The sequence below is a fragment of the Somniosus microcephalus genome, chromosome 30 (assembly GCF_052327205.1).
Source record: "Somniosus microcephalus isolate GS21.2 chromosome 30, FLI_Smic_1.0, whole genome shotgun sequence".
NCBI lineage: Eukaryota > Metazoa > Chordata > Chondrichthyes > Squaliformes > Somniosidae > Somniosus > Somniosus microcephalus.
In genome coordinates, this window is record NC_141016.1 from 19,210,240 (window position 1) to 19,234,733 (window position 24,494).

The 24,494-nt window shown below is 46.0% G+C and overlaps 1 protein-coding gene across 3 annotated transcripts in view; it reads left to right on the forward strand.

Annotated features, from left to right (window-relative positions):
* Positions 1 to 22,476, forward strand: part of LOC147097984 (disintegrin and metalloproteinase domain-containing protein 9-like) — a 141,373-nt gene extending 118,897 nt beyond the window's left edge. For all 3 annotated transcript variants that reach the window (XM_085971177.1, XM_085971178.1, XM_085971179.1), the window contains 2 exons: positions 16,607 to 16,674; positions 18,585 to 22,476. In XM_085971177.1, the coding sequence (XP_085827303.1) occupies positions 16,607 to 16,674; positions 18,585 to 18,642 (126 nt within the window). In that variant the 3' untranslated portion in view covers positions 18,643 to 22,476. The remainder of the gene's footprint in view (positions 1 to 16,606; positions 16,675 to 18,584) is intronic.
* Positions 22,477 to 24,494: the final 2,018 nt, after the last annotated feature.

Sequence of the window (24,494 nt, forward strand, 5' to 3'; positions counted from 1 at the left end):
ATTGTGAGAAAGCTTTGAATCTAGTTCTGCATGTAAAATGGTGATTTAATGGGGGTAGCTCTGATTCAGAGCTCCTGGGCAGGCAAATGTATTGAATGTGGAATGAGTTAGTAATGAACCGTGGTTTAATCTTCACGGCCACAGTATTTCTTTGACCTGTGTGTAATTCTACTTTTTGCTGTGTGTAGACAGTGCTCTCCTGATCAGAGAATGTGGTGCAAAAGTAAATAGCTTTGGCAAGACAAAGAGAACCTTGGAATGACGTTGCCAGGAGGAATTCGGTCTCTCCATCAGGGCCCCTCTTTATTTACTGCAACTATAATTCAAGGAGTGTACTATTTCCTCCTCCCCCTCATTCCTGTTCATCTCTATTTAAAAATTGAATTATTTTTGTCAGTCAGCGATTGCTGTGTCCATGATTTAATTTCGTGCCAGGGAGTTCACTGACACACACAACAAATGAAGTAATCTGCACAGATAAAGCAACAGCGTCTCCTACCTTAGGCTGATAGCTGCATATATGGGTGTTTCGACACCTGGTCAGTAATCCCTCCAGCTGTACTGTTGTCGTTTACATTTCAAATATTTAATTTTTTTTTTTAATGAACAGATTATGGCTCTTGCAATGGTTCAGCTGGTCGAAGGCCTGTGCGGGTTGATTTCAGCTAGGGCGGGGGTAGGACTGGTGCAGTTGACTTCAGTGCGTCTGGTATCGGTCAGGGAAAATCTGCTTGGGTTTCCTGCTCCCGATGGCTATCCAGTGACCCTCCGCTGGAACGCCTGCATGTGTGGATTCTCTTCACTATGACTAGCGCTTGAAAAATCCATTTTTGGCAGTTAATATAACACGTAAGTTCCAAAAGGCATTCAGCACTCAAAAGGTGCTGGTCTTAGTCATGACTGTCCACATTATGCCCCATCGAGGAAATGTGTGAAGATTCACCAGGCTGATACCTGGGATGGCAGGAATGACGTATGAGGAGAGATTGGGTCGATTAGGCTTGTACTCGCTGGAGTTTAGAAGAATGAGAGGTGATCTCATTGAAACTTATAAAATTCTGACAGGACTGGACAGACTAGATGCAGGAAGGATGTTCCCGATGGCCGGGGAGTCCAGAACCAGGGGACACAGTCTAAGGATAAAGGGTATGCCATTTAGGACAGAAATGAGGAGGAATTTCTTCACCCAGAGAGTGGTGAACCTGTGGAACTCTCTACCACAGAAGGCGGTGGAGGCCAGTTCATTAAATATATTCAAGAAGGAGTTGGATATATTTCTTAAGGCTAAAGGGATCAAGGGGTATGGGGAGAAAGCAGGGACCGGCTACTGAATTTGGATGATCAGCCATGATCGCATTGAATGGTGGAGCAGGCTCGAGGGGCTGAATGGCCTACTCCTGCTCCTATCTTCTGTGTTTCTATGACTCCCTGAACCCTGGTAATCCAGCCTATGATGTTCAGGCAACTTTGTTCTGTTTGCACTGAAATGTTTTATTTGCTGGTTAGCCCTATGTGAATGCTGTGGGTCTGGAGGTTTGCCTCGTTGGTGGATAAGTCTTAAATCACAATGCTAAGATCTATTGAGATACTTGTAAATGAATGCAAACATGGATTTACACTTTGTGTGCTTCACAAAGCTCCGTCGTATGCAACTAAGCGGCCCTTGACGACAAAGTCAGGACAGTTCTGGGCTAAGTTCATGCATGAAGAATGAACCACTAATCCATGGAACCACTAAGGCTGACTGATTATGAAACTGTACCTTAACAGGAGTTAACGGGGTTGCTTTATGTCTTTTAGTGCCTGGGCATAAAGCATTGTTTGGACGCAGCACAGAGAGGAATATCAGACGGACTTGGTTACCGCTGTGCGGTCTGTGTCACTTGATTTTCCTCTCTGCGCTGTGACTGTGGGCGCGATCTTGCCGGCCCTGGGGAGGCGGGACTGCCGGGAAAATGGCAGAATCTGGGGCCGGGTGCCCATCCCGCCCCCAACCCACCTCCGTGCCATCTTGTCAGGAGGCGGGTAGCCAACCCGCACCGAGTCCCGTCTCCTTGAACGGTAGTTAACAGGCAGATAAGAGGATTATCCCCATTTTACCCACACAAGTGCAGGCTTCCCGAAGGCTCCGAACCCCACCAGGGTCACCGAGGCGAGCAGTGGGTCTGCGGGGGTCGGACGGGTTCAAAAGTGCGCTGTGAAGGTAAGTGATGGGTGCAAGTGTGGAGGGGAGAGTATCTGAGGTAAGTGCAAAGTGTTAGAAAAAGTTTACTTACCTTTGTTTTTTCCTGCAGGCTTCAATCGTTGGGGATGCGGAGAGTCTCGCACCTCCGCGGCAGAGATGACAGATGGCCGCTGCATTCTCCAATGCGACAATCATCTAATTTCTGCTAAAGAAAGAGGTTTGATGAGGTCTTGTATTCATCAAACTACAGAGAATGTCAGTGTTTGACAGCTTCACAGAGCTGTCGATGACAATTCATCTGTCAAAAATTTTGACAGATGAAACGTCATACGCTGACGTGCTCTGTAACTGGCTTCCCCTTAATTGGCCTGCTGAGCCCGCTGGGCGGGCTTAACCAGGTCAATCAAGGGAAAATAGCGTGTGTTGGCCAGAAGTCGATGGAGGCGGGACTAAAACTCGGCAAGTGGGAGTCCCGCCTCCAAAAGCTCCCCATTGGCAAAATCCAGCCCCAGGTGTTGCTTTACGCCCAGGCACTGATGATGAAAATCTACCCCAATGCCTTGAGAGAAGGGTTAAAAAGGAGAGAAAATATGCAACAAAAAAAACCTTTCATAAGTTAATAATTAAGATGCGTTTTCATTTTTTAGCTGGGTGTAGTGGTGATAACATTCATTTTAAAGCTCTTGGAATTTTACTTGACGTTTTTCTTGGCTACCTGTTAAGCCATTATTTCCATTTGACCTTGGAATGCCTTCAAATATTTTTCACTGAATTTCTGTAATTTTTACTTTTAAGTTGAAGATTTAATTATCTGGAATGACGGTTAAAACCCATGACCTAAAATCCGTACAAAAATTTAAAAATGGCCGTAGTAAATTGGTTCCCTCTTGGCCCATCAGGTGGAACTACAGGAATCGACAATTGTTTAACTTAACCGATTGGAGTGCCCATTTGTGGAGTGTTGGATTTGCTTCTGAGTATCTAATGCACATTATGATGCCACTGTCTTCAATAAGCATCATTTGCCAAATGATGACTGCTCTACCTGCTCGTGTGCTTTTGAAGATATGAAAACGCCATTTTTCTTCCTGGCACGCGCCAAGACAGGTGTGCTACTTGTTCCCAGCACCGCTTTGGTGCCGAGACGTGCATTACTTTGGTCTGAGGTGACTTCTGCAGTTTGCTTTGTTGGTCGTATGCTCTGGCCTCATGCGGTCAAGTGACCAGCCTCCGTCCAGATCCTTCCTACAGTTTGCAGTCGAGGTCAAACTGGGCACTCCGCAGGGTGGGACTTTGAAGGTGTCTTTCGTTACCCACCTGCCAACATATACTGCCGTTGAATAGTGCACTGGCTCTCCAATAATACCAGCTGCCTGGTTGCTCCTATTATTTATTTCTCATCCTGCATGGCAAGTCAATAGGAAAATGTCCTATGAGGAGAGATTGAGCAGAATGGGATTATACTCTGGAGTTAATCTCATTGAAATGAATAAGATTCTGAGTGGGATTGACAGGGTAGAAGCTGAGCTGTTTCCCCTGGCTGGAGAGACTAGAACGAGTGGGCAGAGTCTCAGGATAAGGGTTCGGCCATTAAGGACTGAGATGAGGAATTTCTTCACTCAGAGGGTTGTGAATCTTTGGAATTCTCTACCCCAGAGGGCTGTGCATGCTGAGTCGTTGAGTATATTCAAGCCTGCGATCGATAGATTTTTGGACTCTAAGGGAATCACGGGATACGGGGATCGGGCGGAAAAGTGGAGTTGGGCTGGAAGATCAGCCATGATCTTATTGAATGGCGGAGCAGGCTTGAGGGGCCGTATGGCCGACTCCTGCTCCTATTTCTTATGTTCTCAAGTTATGAATTGTGGCTGTGTGTGTGTGTGCTCTGCCCTCTAGTGGGAAGAAGCTGGAAAGACAGTAAGAACATAAGAAATAGGAGCAGGAGTCAGCCATTCGGCCCCTCGAGCCTGCTCCACCATTTAATGAGATCATGGCTGATCTGATCTTGGGCTCAGCTCCATTTCCCTGCCCGCTCCCCATAACCCATCACTCCCCATAATCCATAACTCCACCTTAAATATATTCAATGACCCAGCCTCCACAGCTCTCTGGGGCAGAGAATTCCACAGATTTACAACCCTCTGAGAGAAGAAATTCCTCCTCCTCTCAGTCTTAAATGGGCGCCCCCTTATTCTAAAATTATGCCCCCTAGCTCTAGATTCCCCCCATGAGGGGAACCATCTTCTCTGCATCTACCTTGTCGAGCCCCCACAGTGTCTTATATGTTTCAATAAGATCACACCTCATTCTTCTAAACTCCAATGAGTATAGGCCCAACCTTTCCTCATAAGTTAACCCTTTCATCTCAGGAATCAACCTCGCGAGACTGCAGCTACTATACATTTACAGGAAGTAGGTTATTGGACTCTCGATTTTTCATATACTCGCAAGTTGAAATTTCACATCTGATGTCTTCAAATCTACTTAGGCGGGTCCACAAATAGAAGAATCTTCCTCTACTCATCAAAATATATTTTACTGTGATGAATTTTATAGCAATAATCTGTGTGTTGTGTGGTTTATACAGTGAAAAGCAAAATTTGCATTTATATAGCCAAAGCGTTTTACAGCCCATGAAGTACTTTTTGAAGTGTAGTCACTGTTGTAATGTAGGAAATGCAGCAGCTCTTCTTTGAAATAGTGGCCGCGGGATCTTTTACGTCCACCTGAGAGAGCAGACTGGTTCTCGGTTTAACGTCTCATCTGAAAGGCGGCACCTCCGACAGTGCAGCACTCCCTCAGCACTGCACTGGATTTTTGCCTTCAAGTCATGGGAGCCGGGACTTTGAACCCGCGACCTTTTGCCGCAGAGGCAAGGGTGCTGCCCACTGAGCCACGGCTAACACTTCCGACAGAAGCTGTAAAAGCTGAAGAATCCCGAGAGTGCTACGGCATAGAAACATAGAAGATAGGAGCAGGAGCAGGCCATTCAGCCCCTCGAGCCTGCTCCGCCATTCAATGAGATCATGGCTGATCATCCAAATTCAGTACCCTGTCCCCGCCTTCTCCCCATATCCCTTGATCCCTTTAGCCTTAAGAAATATATCTAACTCCTTCTTGAATATATTTAATGAATTGGCTTCAACTGCCTTCTGTGGTAGAGAATTCCACAGGTTCACCACTCTCTGGGTGAAGAAATTCCTCCTCATCTCTGTCCTAAATGGCTTACCCCTTATCTTTAGACTGTGACCCCTGGTTCTGGACTCCCCGACCATCGGGAACATCCTTCCTGCATCTAGTCTGTCTAGTCCTGTTAGAATTTTATAAGTTTCAATGAGATAAGTGTTGTTGTTGTTAACGGGTTTTCCAACCTCCCTTCCCAGATTCTGTGTCACCTTTTTATTTTCTGACTTTGACGTGTCCTGCGGGTGAAGTGGCAACAAGGAATTGAATTGGCTGATGAGTCACCCACCGATTACGAGTGGGCATCTGCCAGATGCTGGAGCAATGGTGGCATTGCCGGAAGGCTACTGGTGAATGGTTTTTTTTCATTGAAAACCCGAAGTGAAGAGTTAAGAACTAGAGCGCAGAAGACCTCAAGTTGAAAAGAATACACAAGAGTTCTTCGCGGGGGAGGAGTTTTTACTCATTTCACCAAAGCTGCGGGGAGTAACTCATTGAACTAATTTGAGCTAAATCAAGTGGTTGAGATTACCTTCTAAAATGGGAGGTGACTTACCCAAATGTTAGAAACGCTGGGGAGATTTAAACTGAGGTAATAAATGCCTTGTGGATAGCAGAGGCTGAAGATGGGAAATGATTTACTCCCATTATCACAAGCCAAGTTCACGATACCGTGGTTAACTTGGCTGGTGTTTGGAAATTTCTGTCACGATTGGCTGTGGAATTTTCATTACTGTTACCAACCTGCGCACACCAGTGTTTAAACCAGCTGTCCTCTGCCCTATATTAGTTTGTAAATTGTTGTGAAAGAGTCAATACACATTAACAGGAACTGCTTCGGAATGTACCTTTTATAAATTGAGAACAAAGCGGCATAAATTCTGAGAACGATCAGTGTTAATAAATTACTATAGTCGGCTGGCTGGCTGGCCTCCCACTTTCCACCCTACGTAAACTTGAGGTCATCCAAAACTCGCACCAAGTCCCGTTCGCCCATCACCCGCTGTGCTCGCTGACCTACGTTGGCTCCCGGTTAAGCAGCACCTCGATTTCAAAATTCTCATCCTTGTTTTCAAATCCCTCCATTGCCTCGGCCCTCCCTATCTCTGTAACCTCCTTCAGCCCCACAACCCCCCGAGATATCTGCGCTCCTCTAATTCTGCCCTCTTGAGCATCCCTGTATATAATCGCTGAACCTTTGGTGGCCGTGCCTTCTGTTGCCTCGGCCCTGAGCGCTGGAATTCCCTGCCTAAACCTCTCCGCCTCACTACCTCTTTTAAGATGCTCCTTAAAACCTACCTCTTTGACCAAGCTTTTGGTCACCTGCCCTAATTTCTCCTTATGTGGATCGGTGTCAAATTTGCTTTGTCTTAAAATACTCCTGTGCAGCACCTTGGGATGTTTTACTACGTTAAAGGCGCTATATAAATACAAGTTGTTGTTGTTTAATATATAACCGCTGCAAATACAGAATTTTGGTTACCCGAGTTATAAAGCTGTAAATCTATTGAGAGGGATATATTCTTGCAATTTAGAAACTTTACCAGAACGCCCTTCCTCCCCCCCACTTTGAGGTCAGATTGCCTTAAATTTACTAATTTCCTTGTATCTGTTTCATGGAGTATGTATAATGTGTGGAATTTTTAAAACTGTCGGAGGTGCCGTCTTTCGGATGAGACGTTAAACCGAGGCCCCGTCTGCTCTCTCAGGTGGACGTAAAAGATCCCGCGGCACCATTTCGATGAAGAGCAGGGGAGTTCTCTCCAGTGCCCTGGTCAATAATTATCTCCCAACTAACATCACTGAAACAGATTATCGGGTCATTTTCACATTGCTGTTTGCTGTGCGCAAATTGGCTGCTGTGTTTCCTACATTACAAAAGTGACTACACTTCAAAAGTACTTCATTGGTTGTAAAGCGCTTTGTTACATCCTGAGGTCGTGCAATGCAAGTCTTTCTATTTTGTATTAAGGCTTAAAGGAAAGGTGCGTGTTGTAATTCTAGCTTGATGTGGGCACCACCAATGACCTGCTTAAATATTATAAAGACTAGTTAGCATTATATATCATTATATATAGCATCGGACCTGGGTGAGACTTGCAGCGCAAGGCGGAGCTTATAACCAGCAGCGAACGAGGCCCGACCAGAGCATTGGACCTGGGTGAGACTTGCAGCGCGAGGCGGAGCTTATAACCAGCAGCGAACGAGGCCCGACCAGAGCATCAGACCTGGGTGAGACTTGCAGTGCGAGGCGGAGCTTATAACCGGCAGCGAACGAGGCCCGACCAGAGCATCGGACCTGGGTGAGACTTGCAGCGCGAGGCGGAGTTTATAACCGGCAGCGAACGAGGCCCGACCAGAGCATTGGACCTGGGTGAGACTTGCAGCGCGAGGCGGAGCTTATAACCGGCAGCGAACGAGGCCCGACCAGAGCATCAGACCTGGGTGAGACTTGCAGTGCGAGGCGGAGCTTATAACCGGCAGCGAACGAGGCCCGACCAGAGCATCGGACCTGGGTGAGACTTGCAGCACGAGGCGGAGCTTATAACCGGCAGCGAACGAGGCCCGACCAGAGCATCGGACCTGGGTGAGACTTGCAGTGCGAGGCGGAGCTTATAACCGGCAGCGAACGAGGCCCGACCAGAGCATCGGACCTGGGTGAGACTTGCAGCGCGAGGCGGAGTTTATAACCAGCAGCGAACGAGGCCCGACCAGAGCATTGGACCTGGGTGAGACTTGCAGCGCGAGGCGGAGCTTATAACCAGCAGCGAACGAGGCCCGACCAGAGCATCAGACCTGGGTGAGACTTGCAGTGCGAGGCGGAGCTTATAACCGGCAGCGAACGAGGCCCGACCAGAGCATCGGACCTGGGTGAGACTTGCAGCGCGAGGCGGAGCTTATAACCGGCAGCGAACGAGGCCCGACCAGAGCATCGGACCTGGGTGAGACTTGCAGCGCGAGGCGGAGCTTATAACCGGCAGCGAACGAGGCCCGACCAGAGCATCGGACCTGGGTGAGACTTGCAGTGCGAGGCGGAGCTTATAACCGGCAGCGAACGAGGCTTACCAACTCAGCAGCAGGGGAGAGAGGTAAAAAGTAATCAAAGTGTGACGTCAGCAGGAAGCAGGTAAGTGATTGGTTGGTGAGTATTTCTCTCCTTTTTAAACTTTAACTCTGGTTTATAGTTTCTAAGGTCTCTCTGGTATAGCGGGCACTGTTGGTAAACTATTTAACTGTAGTGTAATTAGTGGGATTGATTGATTTAATTTAAATTCAATTAATTAAAGGGTAAATCATGGCAGGACAGCCCGGCCCTGTGATCTGCTCCTCCTGCGATATGTGGGAACTCAGGGACACTTCCTGTGTCCCTGACAACCACGTGTGCAGGTAGTGCACCCAACTGCAGCTACTGACAGACCGCATTGCGGCACTGGAGCTGCAATTGGATGCATACTGGAGCGTTCACGATGCTCGGGACATCATGAATAGCATGTTTAGGGAGTTGGACACACCACAGCTAGAGGTTGGACAGGAAGAAAGGGAACGGGTGACCAACAGGCAGAGTACTAGGCGCAGGCAGGTAGTGCAGGGGTCCCCTGTGGCCATCCCCCTCTCCAACAGATACACCACTTTGAGTACTGTTGGGGGGATGGTTTATCAGAGGAAGGTAGCAGCAGCCAACTTCCTGGCACCAGGGGTGGCTCTGCTGCACAGAATGGGAGGAAAAAGAGTGGTAGAGCTATAGTAATAGGGGATTCAATTGTAAGGGGAATAGATAGGCGTTTCTGCGGCCGCAAACGAGACTCCAGGATGGTGTGTTGCCTCCCTGGCGCAAGGGTCAAGGATGTCTCCGAGCGGCTGCAGAACATCTTGGAAGGGGAGGATGAACAGCCAGTTGTCGTGGTGCATATAGGCACCAACGATATAGGTAAAAAGCGGGATGAGGTCCTAAAAGCGGAATATAGGGAGTTAGGAGGTAAATTAAAAAACAGGACCTCAAAGGTAGTAATCTCAGGATTGCTACCAGTGCCACATGCTAGTCAGAGTAGAAATAGAAGGATACTTCAGATGAATACGTGGCTAGAGGAATGGTGCCAGGGGGAGGGATTCAAGTTCCTGGGACATTGGAACCGGTTCTGGGGGAGGTGGGACCAGTTCAAACTGGACGGTCTGCACCTGGGCAGGGCTGGAACCGATGTCCTAGGGGGTTTGTTTGCCAGTGCTGTGGGGGAGGGTTTAAACTAAAATGGAAGGGGGTTGGGAACCTGAGCAGGGAGACAGAGGAAAGGGAAACAAGGATAAAAGCAAAAGATAGGAAGGAGAAAAACAAAAGTGGCAGTCAGAGAAATCAACGGTTTAAATCAAACGTGGCCACAGTAAATAATAATTCTAATAGGTCTAAGAGCATTAAAAAAACAAGCCTGAAGGCTTTGTGTCTTAATGCGAGGAGCATTTGTAATAAGGTGGATGAATTGGCTGCGCAAATAGAGGTAAATGAATATGATTTGGTTGGGATTACGGAAACGTGGCTCAAGGGTGGCCAAGACTGGGAACTCAACATCCAGGGGTATTCGATATTCAGGAAAGATAGGCAAAAAGGAAAGGGAGGTGGGGTAGCATTACTGGTTAAAGAAGGGATTAACACAATTGTAATGAAGGATATTAGCTCTGATGATGTGGAATCTGTATGGGTAGAATTGAGAAATACTAAGGGGGGAAAAAAACATTAGTGGGAGTGGTATATAGACCTCCAAACAGTAAGGCGGAGGTTGGGGACGGCATTAAAAGGGAAATTAAAGAAGCGTGCAATAAGGGCACAGCAGTCATCATGGGTGACTTTAATCTACATATAGATTGGGCTAACCAAATTAGTAACAATACTGTGGAGAGGAATTCCTGGAGTGTTTATGGGATGGATTCCTGGACCAATATGTCGAGGAACCAACCAGAGATCAGGCCATCTTAGACTGGGTATTATGTAACGAGAAAGGATTAATTAGCAATCTTGTTGTACGAGGCCCCTTGGGTCGGAGCGATCATAATATGATCGAATTCTTCATTAAGATGGAGAATGTAGTAGATGACTCAGAAACTAGGGTCCTCAATTTAAATAAAGGAAACTACGATGGTCTGAGGAGCGAGTTGGGTAGGATTGATTGGGGAATGGCACTCAAAGGGTTGACGGTGGATAGGCAATGGCAAACATTCAAAGACCGAATGGATGAACTACAGAATTTGTTCATCCCAGTTTGGCATAAAAATAAAACAAAAAAGTTGACTCAACCGTGGCTAACAAGGGAAATTAGGGATAGCATAAGATCCAAGGAGAGGACATACAAATTGGCCAGAAAAAGCAATAATCCTGAGGATTGGGAGCAGTTTAGGATTCAACAAAGGAGGACAAAGGGATTAATTAAGAAAGGGAAAACAGAATATGAGAGTAAGCTTTCAGGGCACATAAAAACTGACTGTAAAAGCTTTTATAGATATGTGAAGAGAAAAAGATTGGTGAAGTCAAGCGTAGGTCCCTTGCAGTCAGAATCGGGGGAATTTATAATGGGGAACAAAGAAATGGCAGACCAACTAAATACATATTTTGGTTCTGTCTTCACAAAGGAGGGCACAAATAACCTCCCAGAAATACCAGGGAACATAGGGTCTGATGAAAGGGTGGAACTGAAAGAAATCAGTATTTGTAGGGAAATGGTGTTAGGAAAATTGATGGGACTGAAGGCTGATAAATCCCCAGGGCCTGATAATCTACATCCCAGGGTACTTAAGGAAGTGGCCCTAGAAATAGTAGATGCATTGCTGGTCATCTTCCAGAAGTCAATAGACTCTGGAACAGTACCCACGGATTGGAGGGTAGCTAATGTTACCCCACTATTCAAAAAAGGTGGCAGAGAAAAAGCGGGGAATTTTAGGCCTAGAAATTGGGTTGGGGCGCCAAAGTGGCGCAAAAGTCGCCTGAGCACAGGTTTTAGCGCAGCGATCGGAGTGATACCGATCGCTAGAAATTCAGTTTCAGTGCCCCTCGAGGGAGACGGGGCAAGGCTCGAGGTGCTCCACGTCCCTCTTAGGGTGCTGAAACTGATTATCGCAGCGCAACGTGCCGCAGCGCCACATGCTGCGGCACGGCCCGCTGCGGCACTGCAGGCCTTCCACCCACTGTTAAGGGGGAGGTGCCTGCAACAGCGCGAACCCCGATCGCGAGTGCCGGCAAATGAGCCCGGCACCAAGGAGAAGTGCCGGGCTCTCGGGAAACAGCCGGCAATGCTGCGGGGGGGGGGTTAGGAGGCCGGGGACGGAGGTGCTGGCAGGCGGCCGCCGAAAAAGCGGCCGCCCCGCACCTCCACCTTAACTTGCGCCGCTGCCGGCACAGTAAGGCCCCATGAACCGGGCGCGGGTAGCGAGCGGCGCAACTGCGGCGTTCGCTACTAAATATCACGAACGGGGCACGAATGGGGCGCTGCGCACACCGATGACAAATGCCTAACGCCACCATTAGCGCCCCTACTGAATATCGCCGGAGACGCAGCCAGTGGCGCTACAGCCACTGACTGCCTCTTTAGGCGCTAACAGGTGGCGCTACTCACCCAATTTCTAAGCCTGACATCGGTAGTGGGGAAAATGCTAGAGTCCATTATAAAAGATGTAATAGCAGAGCACTTGGAAAGCAGTGACAGGATCGGACAAAGTCAACATGGATTTACAAAAGGTAAATCATGCTTGACTAATCTACTGGAATTTTTTGAGGATGTAACTGGTAAAATAGATAAGGGAGAACCAGTGGATGTGGTGTATTTGGACTTTCAGAAGGCTTTCGATAAGGTCCCGCATAAGAGATTAGCGTGCAAAATTAAGGCACATGGGATTGGGGGCAAGGTATTGACTTGGATAGAGAACTGGTTGGCGGACAGAAAGCAAAGAGTTGGATTAAATGTGTCGTTTTCCGAGTGGCAGGCAGTGACTAGTGGGGTACCGCAAGGATCGGTCCTAGGACCCCAGCTGTTCACATTATATATTAATGATCTGGACGAGGGAATTGGATGTAATATCTCCAAATTTGCAGACGACACAAAGCTGGGTGGGAGGGTATGCTGTGAGGAGGATGTCATGAAACTCCAGTACATTTGGACAGGTTAGGTGATTGGGCAGAAACATGGCAAATGCACTATAATGTGGATAAATGTGAGGTTATCCACTTTAGTGGCAAAAACAGGAAGGCAGATTATTATTTGAATGGCAATAGATTGGGAGAAGGGGAAGTGCAAAGAGACCTGGGTGTTCTTGTGCACCAGTCGCTGAAGGTAAGCATGCAGGTGCAGCAGGCAGTTAAGAAGGCAAATGGTATGTTGGCCTTTGTAGCAAGAGGGTTCGAGTACAGAAACAAGGATGTCTTGCTGCAGTTGTACAGGGCCTTGGTGAGACCGCACCTTGAGTATTGTGTGCAGTTTTGGTTGCTTTATCTGAGGAAGGACGTACTTGCCATGGAAGGAGTGCAACGAAGATTCACCAGGCTGATACCTGGGATGGCAGGAATGACGTATGAGGAGAGATTGTGTCGATTGGGTTTATACTCACTGGAGTTTAGAAGATTGAGAGGGGATCTCATCGAAACCTATAAAATTCTGTCAGGCCTGGACAGACTAGATGCTGGAAGGATGTTCCCGATGGTAGGGGAGTCCAGAACCAGGGGTCATAGTCTAAGGATAAGGGGTAGGACATTTAGGACTGAAATGAGGAGGAATTTCTTCACCCAAAGAGTGGTGAACCTGTGGAATTCTCTGCCACAGAGGGCGGTGGAGGCCAGTTCATTAAATATATTCAAGAAAGAGTTGGATATATTTCTTAAGGCTAAAGGGATCAGGGGATATGGGGAGAAGGCAGGGACAGGGTACTGAATTTGGATGATCATCCATGATCTCATTGAATGGCGGAGCAGGCTCGAAGGGCCGAATGGCCTACTCCTGCTCCTATCTTCTATGTTTCTATGTTACGATGCAGTTTACGAAATATTACTCCTCCAGCTCACCCAATAAAATAATTGCCTTGTTTGCTGTATACTCCATTTTTGCCGCGTTACAATTAAATAAAACAATATAAATAAGCTCAAACAATTTTTGTCAAAGTGAAAACAAGTTTGTTTTATACAATGACAAAGTCGATTTTTCACCAGTGACTTATTTACTGCTTCAGCAGCATATAAATTGCAGAAAAGCTTTGTGCACATTTTCACTCAGCATTCTGACTCGCTGCAGCATGTTTCCAAAGAAATAATGGAAATCAAAGTGAACCTCCGATGTAAAGTGGTCGCAATGTGCAGTTGTGTTATTAAGAATGTATTGAGTGTCTGTTCAGGGTTATAATTTAGTTCTAATAATAGACTGGCTGGCTGAGTGGTGTCTCCCATCTGGTTCACTAGGCAATAAGAAAGATTTGCATTTATATAGCGCTTTTCATGACCATGATGTCTCAAAGCGATTTACAGCCAATGAAGTACTTTTTTAAGTGTAGTCACTGTTGTAGTGTGGGAAATGCGGCAGCCAATTTGCGTTCAGCAAGCTCCCTCAAACAGCAATGTGATAATGACCAGATAATCTGTTTTTGTTATGTTGGTTGATGGATAAATATTGGCCAGAACACCAGGGAATAACTCCCCTGCTCTTCTTCAAAATAGTGCCGCGGGATATTTTACGTCCACCTGAGAGAGCAGTAGTTTAAGGTCTCATCCGAAAGACGGCACCTCCGACAGCGCAGCACTCCCTCAGCACTGCACTGGACTGTCAGCCTAGCTTTATGTGCTCGAGTCTCTGGAGTGGGACTTGAACCCACAACCTTCTGACTCAGAGGCGAGTGTGCTGCCCACTGAGCCACAGCTGAAATGAACAGAGCCGTCAGTTTAAAGGAAAACCTACTTTGTTTCAATCGACCGACAATCCCTTTAGTTCCATTGTCATTGTATAAAACAAACTTGTTTTCACTTTGACAAAAATTGTTTGAGCTTATTTATATTATATTAAACTGCAATGCGACAAAAACGAAGTGTATAGCAAACAAGACAATGATATTTTCGGGTGGGTGGGTGGAGTAATATTTCTAAAGCTGGCTAACGTTTTGCCTGGTTTAAAATGTTATAGCCACAGGTCACATGTTAGCTGCATTCATTAAATCACAACACAATAATAAAATGCTGATTTAATGTGCCAAAGTAATAAAATTGCTGTAAATCTCCCAGCAAGTAGCCAAAGTAATTTCCTGCAGTTTTACTGGTGGGGGGGGGGGGGGGGCGGAGGGGTGGAAGTAAATTGAACTGTTGATGGATCCTTCGAATCTATAAATCGCACCACTTTCAGGTCGCCAAGGGTGCACCAGCAACATTAATTTAGTCTTAAGTGGCAGCGGTGATAAAAGTACCTTCATTCAGGAAATTTGCGATTTGTCTTTGATTTTAGGGGGGGGGGGCGGGGGGCGACGGAGATATGATTAACTTTGCACTGTTTCGGCGAGGGTAACGGCAGAGTCAAGTACAAGTCCCTGAAATTATGGCATGACGTAAGTAAAGGGGTAAGTCACTTTAGTCACAATTTCCTCTTTGTGCTGCATGATATAGTTGCGCCATTACACAAGTCTCCAGCAAATTCTACGCCGGCGAATCGCCAGGATACGCACAAGTACGCCGCAGAACGAGATTCTTCTTAGGAGAGAAAGGCTAGGAGAGAATGTTGTAGAAAAACATTCTAGGAGGCCAGGTGGCAGGTAACTGCCCCTTCAGCTCTGGGACAGTAGGTTGAATCCACCTCTGGTTGAGGTGTTAAAAGGCCAGTCTCGCTGATGCCTGTCAAATGAGAGGTGGCCATCGCAACCCATTTCTCAGGAGCTTAAGTGCACAGCACAAAAACTACCCCCAATCTCAGACTAAACTGACAATCCCATTCAGAGAGTCTAGAAGGCTGGCACATGGAACATGTCTACCCGAGACCAGTAGTGGATGTTTTCTTGAGTTTGGAGCTAAGGCAGATCAGGAAACCTTTACTGTGGACCTGACCATGCTGTATCTGAACAGGCAGTGCTTGGCCCCCAACAATGAGTATAAACAGTGAGGGAGGAAACCTTCAGCATTTTGCACCTCAGCTATCTGCCACCTTGAGCATAGAAAAATGCAAATTAAAAAAGATTGTGGGCTAGAAATTGGTGTAGTTGCACCTCTCGTTAGGGGGGCACTAATGGGGTGCAAATGACTTTTCGCCCGGGCGCGGCACCGCTAACGACACCCGCTAAATTCAGCGGGAGTTTAGCGGTGGCGGTAACCGGTAGCGCCCCGCTCTGCTGCGCAGGCGATGACGACGGCATCACCATGCGCAACGTCCCATTTTCGCCCCGCCTGCAAAATTGGCCCGAGCCCCCTGAATCTGTGCCGGGCGAATGACCGCGACCGATTCAGTGGGTGGGAACGGAGCGGCAGGAGGCTCGCGGGCCGCTAAGTAAAGGGGAGGTGGCGGGCGGGGAAGAAACAAATCTGCCGACTTACTTGTCGCGGCCCGTTGCGTCTTTGAACGCGGGGTCCGTGCTGCGATCCAGCAGCCCAGTCCTCCTCTTGTGGGTCGGGCCGCTGGCACGGCACCCCGCTCCCCGGTGGTCCAGGTAGGGCCCCCTCAGAGTGGTGGGCTTGGGCCCTCCCCTTTAATGAGGGGAAGAGCCCTTCCATGTGGCAGCGCTACGTGGCCCAGTGCGTAGTGCTGCATATTCGGGGTTAGCGCTCTAAGAAGGAAGTGGAGCGCTTGGAATTAGTGCTCCACCTCCCTCTTGGGGTGCTAAAACTGAATTTAACGTTTGGCGGTGCTATTTTTCGCTGGACGCTAAATTTAGCGCCCAGGCAATGTTAGCCACCCAAAATGGTCGTTAGCGAATTTTTCCCCTTGTATCTTTTTTAAATACTGGAGCTTTCTAAGACTCATCCAAGTTAACTCCAGAGAGTGGAAATACAGAGGAACCCTTCACTTATAACATTGATGCTGGAGAATTTTCTTAGACTCAGTTTCACATAACTGAGTAATGTTTAAAAGGGATAAAAATGGCAGTGAACAACCCACAATGTTGTTGTGCACACTTGCCTTTTATCCATGTTTGGCACATAATACTGACAAAGGCATGCTATCTCTTGAAACTGTTTCTGTACAAATACTGCTGTTTCGAGTAATGTATCTCCAAATGATGAACCTTTTTTTTAAAAATCAGGTCGTTCAGACGTCAAGAACCACAGTGCCAACATATGTAGTTAGACCACCACAGCAATCACCATCAAGGTATGTTTGTTCCCAATTGCACATGATCATAGTTGACGATTACTCTGTTTGCTCACCAATTTCCAATCTTGGTTTCCGCTCTCCCTGCCGCTAAGCCCAGGTTCATTAGGCCATAGATTCCGGCAAACTGGAGGGTAACTTGTATTATTTTTGAAGTTCACTGGGATCAGTAATTCTACTTAGAATCTTAGCAAGTACAGAAGTAGGCCATTTGGTCCCTTGTTCCTGTGCAGTTGCTAGCTTGTTCCACTGGAGTGAGCTATGCTAATCCTATTTTCCTGCTCTTTTCCTGTAAAGGAAAACTTTCACTTTTCTGCTGTTTATGTGGACACAACTCTTGGTTCCGACTGGTCCTACGATGCTTGGGAATTCTGCCACGTTCCCAATATATGTTCTAGTAGGCCGAAGGCCTTTGGGCGGAAGTGGATCCACAATCTGAATGGGTGGCTAGAAATTGCATTGTGAGAAAAAAACAGGTCGACAGAAGAAACAACTGCGTATTGTTATAATGATATTGGTTGGCCCTGATAGGTTGAGAGGAATGAACTTGCATTTATATAGCACCTTTCACGACCACCGGACATCCCAAAGCACTTTACAGCCAAATGAAGTCATTTTGAAGTGTAGTTATTGCTATGAAACACATCAGCCAATTTTTAAGCGCAGCAAGATTCCAGAAATAGCAATGAGATAAACGATAACGGAGAATCTGTTTTAGTGATGAGGGCTAAAAATTGGCAAGGACGCCGGAGAGAACTCCGGCACTTTACAGGGTGCTTTCGGATGTCCCGAGAACGTGAAAGGTTTGTATCAATGCAAGTTATTTCTTACTTAAGTTTTATGTTACGGATGCTCGTCATGTTATGGATGCTGGACTAGGTTTAGTATTTTTGATTGGCACTTTTGATTTATTTTTGTGTATACACGTTAAAACGTTCTGCAATCAAGTGAGATCAGTTGCATTGATTTTGCCAATATTTGTTACTTTTAATAAACCAGGTTTGTAGTTTATAGCTTAAGTCTCTTGATCTGATAGACTGTTTATTCTTCAGACTCGAGAGGGCTCAGGTCAGTTCCAGAAAGCTAATACAAGAGTTTCCCTTTGACCACAGACATTGTTACATTATCAGACATTTTGTGCTTATAAAGCCACAATCTGGTTTGTAGGAGTGGGAGTTTGCTTACAGGAATAGTCTTTGGCACTGACTGTGAGAGAAATAGCTGAGTGAAAATCTAAAAATATAAAAGGCTCAACTGGGATCTAAACCCAAGATCTCTGGCTTCCACGAAGAGGGAGTTGGTCCAAAATGCTACGCTTGGACACTGCTGGGTTACACTTATCATTGAGTTTAGAAATTCAGGACCAATCTCCAGTTTTCTTTCATGTGATCTTGATTCTCAGGTTGGGGACATTCAGCTGACCATCACGTGATCCCTGTTGCTCCTGGCAAACCTCCTATGTTCTCTATTCTAAGACCTCACATGGAGCGTCTGTGGGAGTTTTGTTATTTTGTTTTCCAAAGGTCCCATTACTTCCCTTCAAACATCCACATCTGTGTTTGGCAGCTCTCAAGCAAAGCGTGAGCTATGCAAAAACTGAAATGGCAGCAGCTTTCAGCCAGAAGTTTGGGGGATGCAGCCCATGGGCCTCACCTTCGTGACCAACCATAACTCTCCATTGTTAGCCATGAGGGTAGTATCCATCAATTGACTTATTTTTTTCCTGTTCTAAATGCAACCCGTATGTTTAACTGTCGGGCAGTACAGGACTTCAAGCTTATAATCACTGGGTTTAACGTTAAGTTAATGACCTGAACTACCCTGTAATTTAATTGAAATTATAAGAATTTATTTGAGCATAATGATGAATTTATTTTTGTTCTCCTAAAAATGTTTTTATTTCCTTCCAGGCCACCACCACCACGTCCTGTACCTTCAAGACCTGTTCCTACGCCCCAAAGGGTATAGATTATTATTACACTTGACACTGTACAGGACTCGGTGCAGACAGTTTTATTATGTATGCTCATTTGCAATCTTGCCCCCGCCTCCCAGAGTGTCAACGGACTTTACTGATTGAGCCATACTAAAGTTAATGCAAAGCTTCTGTATTGTACATATGCTTCATTTTTCCCCAAGAAAGCCTTGTCTGCCATTACCAATCTTCAAAGGAATTTGCAACTGAATACCTCCTACACGTTTTTAAAAAAATAATAATTGCCTGAAATGATTGTAATGTTTGCTTTACTTAGAAGAAATCCTGCTGTTTCAACATACTGAAAGCTCGCCTACGGTTACTAGTCCTTGGATACATGATGCACAATAGTATGGAGGGGAATTATTACTACTGACGTCTAATTTATTTTACTATTTTGAAGATTGCAATACAATATAGCAAGCAGTGTGTTCCATTACTCTGAGCTTTTTTTGCCCAGTGGAAGATTCTGTCATTGAGATTTTCAACAGAAGGTGCAATAGCCTCCATATTGTGTTCTCACTTTGGTGAAGAAGTCTTTCTCTGTTGGTTACCCATTCAGAAGCCCTCATGCCTGCAACAGACCAGAACGGGAATAATTTGTCTTGTCAATCCATCAAGTGTAAAAGATCTTCTGCTGTGTTCCTTGCAACTTCTTAAAATATGTGCCTATTTTAAAGTGAGTGTATGAAATTTAAACACTGTTTCCGAGGCCCCAAATGTGACACTATCTTGCCACTTTTTATTTTATGGTTTGTTTCCACATCTCAACACAGCTTTTTCTTGGGTCCCTTGCTGACACTCTGCAAATGAGATGGGAGGCTGCCAACCTTGGCCAGTGCTGCCTTGTAATTTGCAGCAAGGAGGTATCGAAGGCTGGTCGAAGTTGATTTTGACTTGAGTTTTTTTTTTAAAAAACCTTCGCCACTGGGTGCATATCATGCAGTGAATTTTAAGTGTGAGCCTATATCTGACCACCATGTGGTACAACATTGCCTCGTGTGTTCAATTGGCTGCTGAAAAGTTGCTCCTTGGTATCACTGGCAACTCGGGAGAAGCTTGTTGGGACAAGTAGCCTCCGTATGCAGACGAAGTACTTTAAGCCACTTGGCACACACATTTTTGCTGCGGTGTTGAATGTTTATTTTAATATCCATTTTTTTTTAAAATGAAATGTTAATGGAAATCTCATACTGTACAGTACACGTTACTTGCATCTGGTACTGTAAAGTTTCTCTATTTCTCTTGCTGAGCTCCTGTATATTGTGCTGTACGCCAGATGCTGTTTGTAACAGAGCAGAATTTATTCAAAGGTAGCATCAATAGCATAGGTAACCAAAAAGTGTTTCTGCCCAGCATGTCTGATGGGTACAGTACTTGATAAAGGTTGTACATTTCCTGTTAAATAATGTACGTACCCTGGACACATGGCATGTGAGACATCTGCTGGGAATTACTTTTACAACGTGTTAACTGAAGTTTGCTTATGATATACTGCACCTTTTTGATTGGCATTTCTGATTCAAGTTATCTTGATTTGTTATGTAACATATTCTGTAAAGCAAATAGCCTTGTAATGTACAACAAAAAAACAAACCAGGTTTGCGCGCTCCTTTGATTTGGGATGTTGTTATATACAGGATTGTTATTAAAATCCAGTAGGAATACTTTGTTTTTCATTAAAATGTTCTTGGCTGATGGCATTGCAACCCTGAGCCATGTAAAACCTTTTTCTGCCATGTTTCAAAAACAAAAACCGAATTGGCCTCCCAAAATAAAACGCTGCAATCCTAATAGTGAAGCAGTCAGTAATGCTTTCAAATCTATGATTCTGAAACTGGGGCCAGAATTTTCAGAGGTAAGAACTGGTGGGTTGGAGGCATTGGTGGGGGGGGGAAGTGAAAGTTGAAAGTGAACCTTGACCCCAACCCGTCCACTTTCATCTTTCGCTCTGGGAGGGCAGGCTGCCAATTGGCTGCCAAGAGGCAGGTTGCAATTTACATATGAGGCCTGAGGCCTTGACTTTAGCCTGCTTTGCAGGTTTTACTGCAGGCGGATGGGGTGGGGGGGGGGTGGGCCGCGGCTCAGGATTCCCAGTGGCTGCAACGAGGTGGCCTCAGCCTCAGGGGGCAATGCTTGTGGGCCGGGAGGAGCAAGTGTGCTTCCTCCTGGCCCCCCAAGCTCTCCCACCATCAGCCTGGCCCTCCCCAGGGTTGGGGTTTGGACCACGCCCAGAATGAAACCCTCCCCCCCCCCCCCCCCCCCACCCCCGGTCCTGGAATACTCCCCACCTCTGGGATCATGGCTCAGCTTCCCGGGGTCAGGAACCACCCCTCCCCGCCACCCCCGCCAGGCCCAGCACTTCCCTTGTCCTGCGGCCTCCTTCTCTGAGTTCCCCGCACGACTGGAAGCCAGCCTGTCAAGCCCCTGATGTTAAAACTCCACAGCGTGCTGGGAAACCCGAACTTCCAGGTTTCCCGGCATCTTCCGGGTCCCCCCTCACCGTGCAGGTGGGACCTGGAAAAATCCAGCCCTCTAAGTTCATTCAGGAGGCGATAGTAGACTCCAGGAATAAATTTGGGCATAACATTCTGTCATTAGGGTGGCTTCAACATACTCTGGACTTGAGAACATGACTTTCCCTGAAATAACTAGATTGATTCCTGGGATGGGGGGATTTTCCTATGAGAAATGAGTAGATTAGGCCTATACGCTCTGGAGTTTCGAAGAATGAGATGTGATCTCATTGAAACATGTAAGATTCTGAGGGGGTTTGACAGGTTAGATGCTGAGAAATTGTTTCCCCTGGCTGGAGAGTCTAGAACTAGAGGGCACAGTCTCAGGATAAGGGGCCGGCCTTTTAAGACTGAGATGAGGAGGAATTTCTTCACTCAGAGGGTTGTGAATCTTTGGAATTCTCTACCCTAAAGGGCTGTGGATGCTGAACCATTGAGTATATTCAAGGCTGAGATAGATTTTTGGCCTCTAGGGGAATCAAGGAATGCAGGGAACGAGCGGGAAAGTGGAGTTGAGGTCGAAGATCAGCCATGATCTTATTGAATGGCGGAGCAGGCTCGAGAGGCCGTGTGGCCAACTCCTGCTGCTAATTACTATGCTCTTATCCAAGTGACAGATGAACAACATTCTTTATTCCATTATGCTGATAAAAAGACTAACTTGAACATGAGTTTTAAATGAGTAATTGAAACATTTACTGGAATTTGGCTGGAGGAGTGCATTGTCAAAGGTCTTTGTCTTGGGGTTCATGTCCCAAATTATAAAATAATTTGAATTTCACATAAATGCATCACAATATTGAAGCACACTCCCAGGCACGTGTTCTTTGCTTTTGTGGCAATGATACCTTACCGTGAGCCAGGTGATCACACCAATGACCTTTGGTGTGAAACACAGAATGCTGCCAGCCAGCAGCTGGCTGGGTGTTCTTACTATCTATTTATAGATTTCACAGCAAAACATCATATGTACTATGTAAATGAAAGTGGTAACCCAGTAGAGTTTTAGAGAACCTATATAAACAGATTAAAGCTTTGTTGGTGGGGGTTACTTAAATTGGCCGAAGCCACCAACTGATTGAAGCTGCACAATTCACTCCCAGGTATCCATCGCTCTATATGTAACCAAACTCTCTCTTCGTCCCTTGAATATTTGCACTTTGTGTTTAAAAATAAGTAGTGTTTTACATTTTTCAAAAATACTGTTTTTTCTTAAAAGATGTAAAGATATTATGCGCCTGTGGATTACAAAGGGCTTTTATTTAATCTGTATAAAGAGCAATAATGAAATAAAGATGATTCTTTTTCTAAGTTGAAGTATTCATTTAATCCGATCTGAATTTTTTTTTTTTAAATGTGTGTGTTGATCATTTTTTAATAAGAGGGACCAGAACTGTCACCTTTACCACACTTGACTTGTTTTATCCTCCACCCCACAATTTTGTCCTTTTCCTTCCATTTCAGACATCTTGCAGCTGAGAAGACAGGCAAGCAACTTGTGCCACTGCTTCGCTGTAACTAGTCCGCTGATTCACCCGGCTGGATAATGATTGTGTCTTCCAATTGGTATTCTATAATGAAAGTCTGATTGTAGAAGCTCCTCACGGAAAATGTGCTCCTACTTCAGACCTGAAACTCCCTAATTTTAGTGAAAAACTTGCACGAGTATAAAGCAGGCCATGGCTGCTTTACACTCTTGGCTACTTGGCTGAAGTTAGAAAACTGAGGGAAAATGGCCCAGGGTCTTGACTATTGTCAGTTGGCTGACGACAGTTGAGGTAAGACCCATCTCCAAGACGACTCTCGTGCACCTTCTGGTAGCTAGGTCAAGGATGGCACAACAGGAAGCATGCTGCACAGTGGCTAGGGACTGGGGTATAAGAGGCTGATGGAACTGAAAAAATTAAAATGGGGAAGAAATTTGTGGAGCAGTTAATAATACCTTTGCAGCGTGGAATTCAGATGTCCTGCATTGAATGTTCCTATAAAACAGTGGATCCTCTGAAGTATTATAAGCAAAGTCACAGGAAATCTGTTAGTACTGAGGCTAAGAGCTCAAGATTAAGATCGGAAAGACTGCAAAGGAAACCAAGAAATTACAATGTATTTCTCCCAACTACAGTTGCAAAATATCAATGTGTAAGAATGATTACTGAGGCACAAAAGCTGTTTGAACATTAACTTGTTTATCAAATTTTATGGTGTTAAGGTTGTCTGCATGTTGGTTGAAAAGTCAAGATAGACACGGGGGCAACAAAATAAAGCTAACTGCGAGGTAGGAACTGTGACAATACAAAAAAATGGTTCCACAATTACCAGTCCACAAAAGTGTGATAAATACACTAGAATTGGATGTAATATCTCCAAATTTGCAGACGACACAAAGCTGGGTGGGAGGGTAAGCTGTGAGGAGGATGTCGTGAAACTCCAATACGATTTAGACAGGTTGGGTGATTGGGCAGAAACATGGCAAATGCACTATAATGTGGATAAATGTGAGGTTATCCACTTTGGTGGCAAAAACAGGAAGGCAGATTATTATTTGAATGGCAATAGATTGGGAGAAGGGAAAGTGCAAAGAGACCTGGGTGTTCTTGTGCACCAGTCGCTGAAGGTAAGCATGCAGGTGCAGCAGGCGGTTAAGAAGGCAAATGGTATGTTGGCCTTCGTAGCAAGAGGGTTCGAGTACAGGAACAAGGATGTCTTGCTACAGTTGTACAGGGCCTTGGTGAGACCGCACCTTGAGTATTGTGTGCAGTTTTGGTCGCCTTACCTGAGGAAGGACGTTCTTGCCATGGAAGGAGTGCAGCGAAGATTCACCAGGCTGATACCTGGGATGGCAGGAATGACGTATGAGGAGAGATTGTGTCGATTGGGCTTATACTCACTGGAGTTTAGAAGATTGAGAGGGGATCTCATCGAAACCTATAAAATTCTGTCAGGCCTGGACAGACTAGATGCAGGAAGGATGTTTCTGATGGCCGGGGAGTCCAGAACCAGGGGTCATAGTCTAAGGATAAGGGGTAAGCCATTTAGGACTGAAATGAGGAGGAATTTCTTCACCCAGAGAGTGGTGAACCTGTGGAATTCTCTGCTACAGAGGGCGGTGGAGGCCAGTTCATTAAATATATTCAAGAAAGAGTTGGATATATTTCTTAAGGCTAAAGGGATCAAGGGATAGGGGGAGAAGGCAGGGACAGGGTACTGAATTTGGATGATCAGCCATGATCTCATTGAATGGCGGAGCAGGCTCGAAGGGCCGAATGGCCTACTCCTGCTCCTATCTTCTATGTTTCTAAATGTAACCAGACAAGAGGGGGCCAATCCAA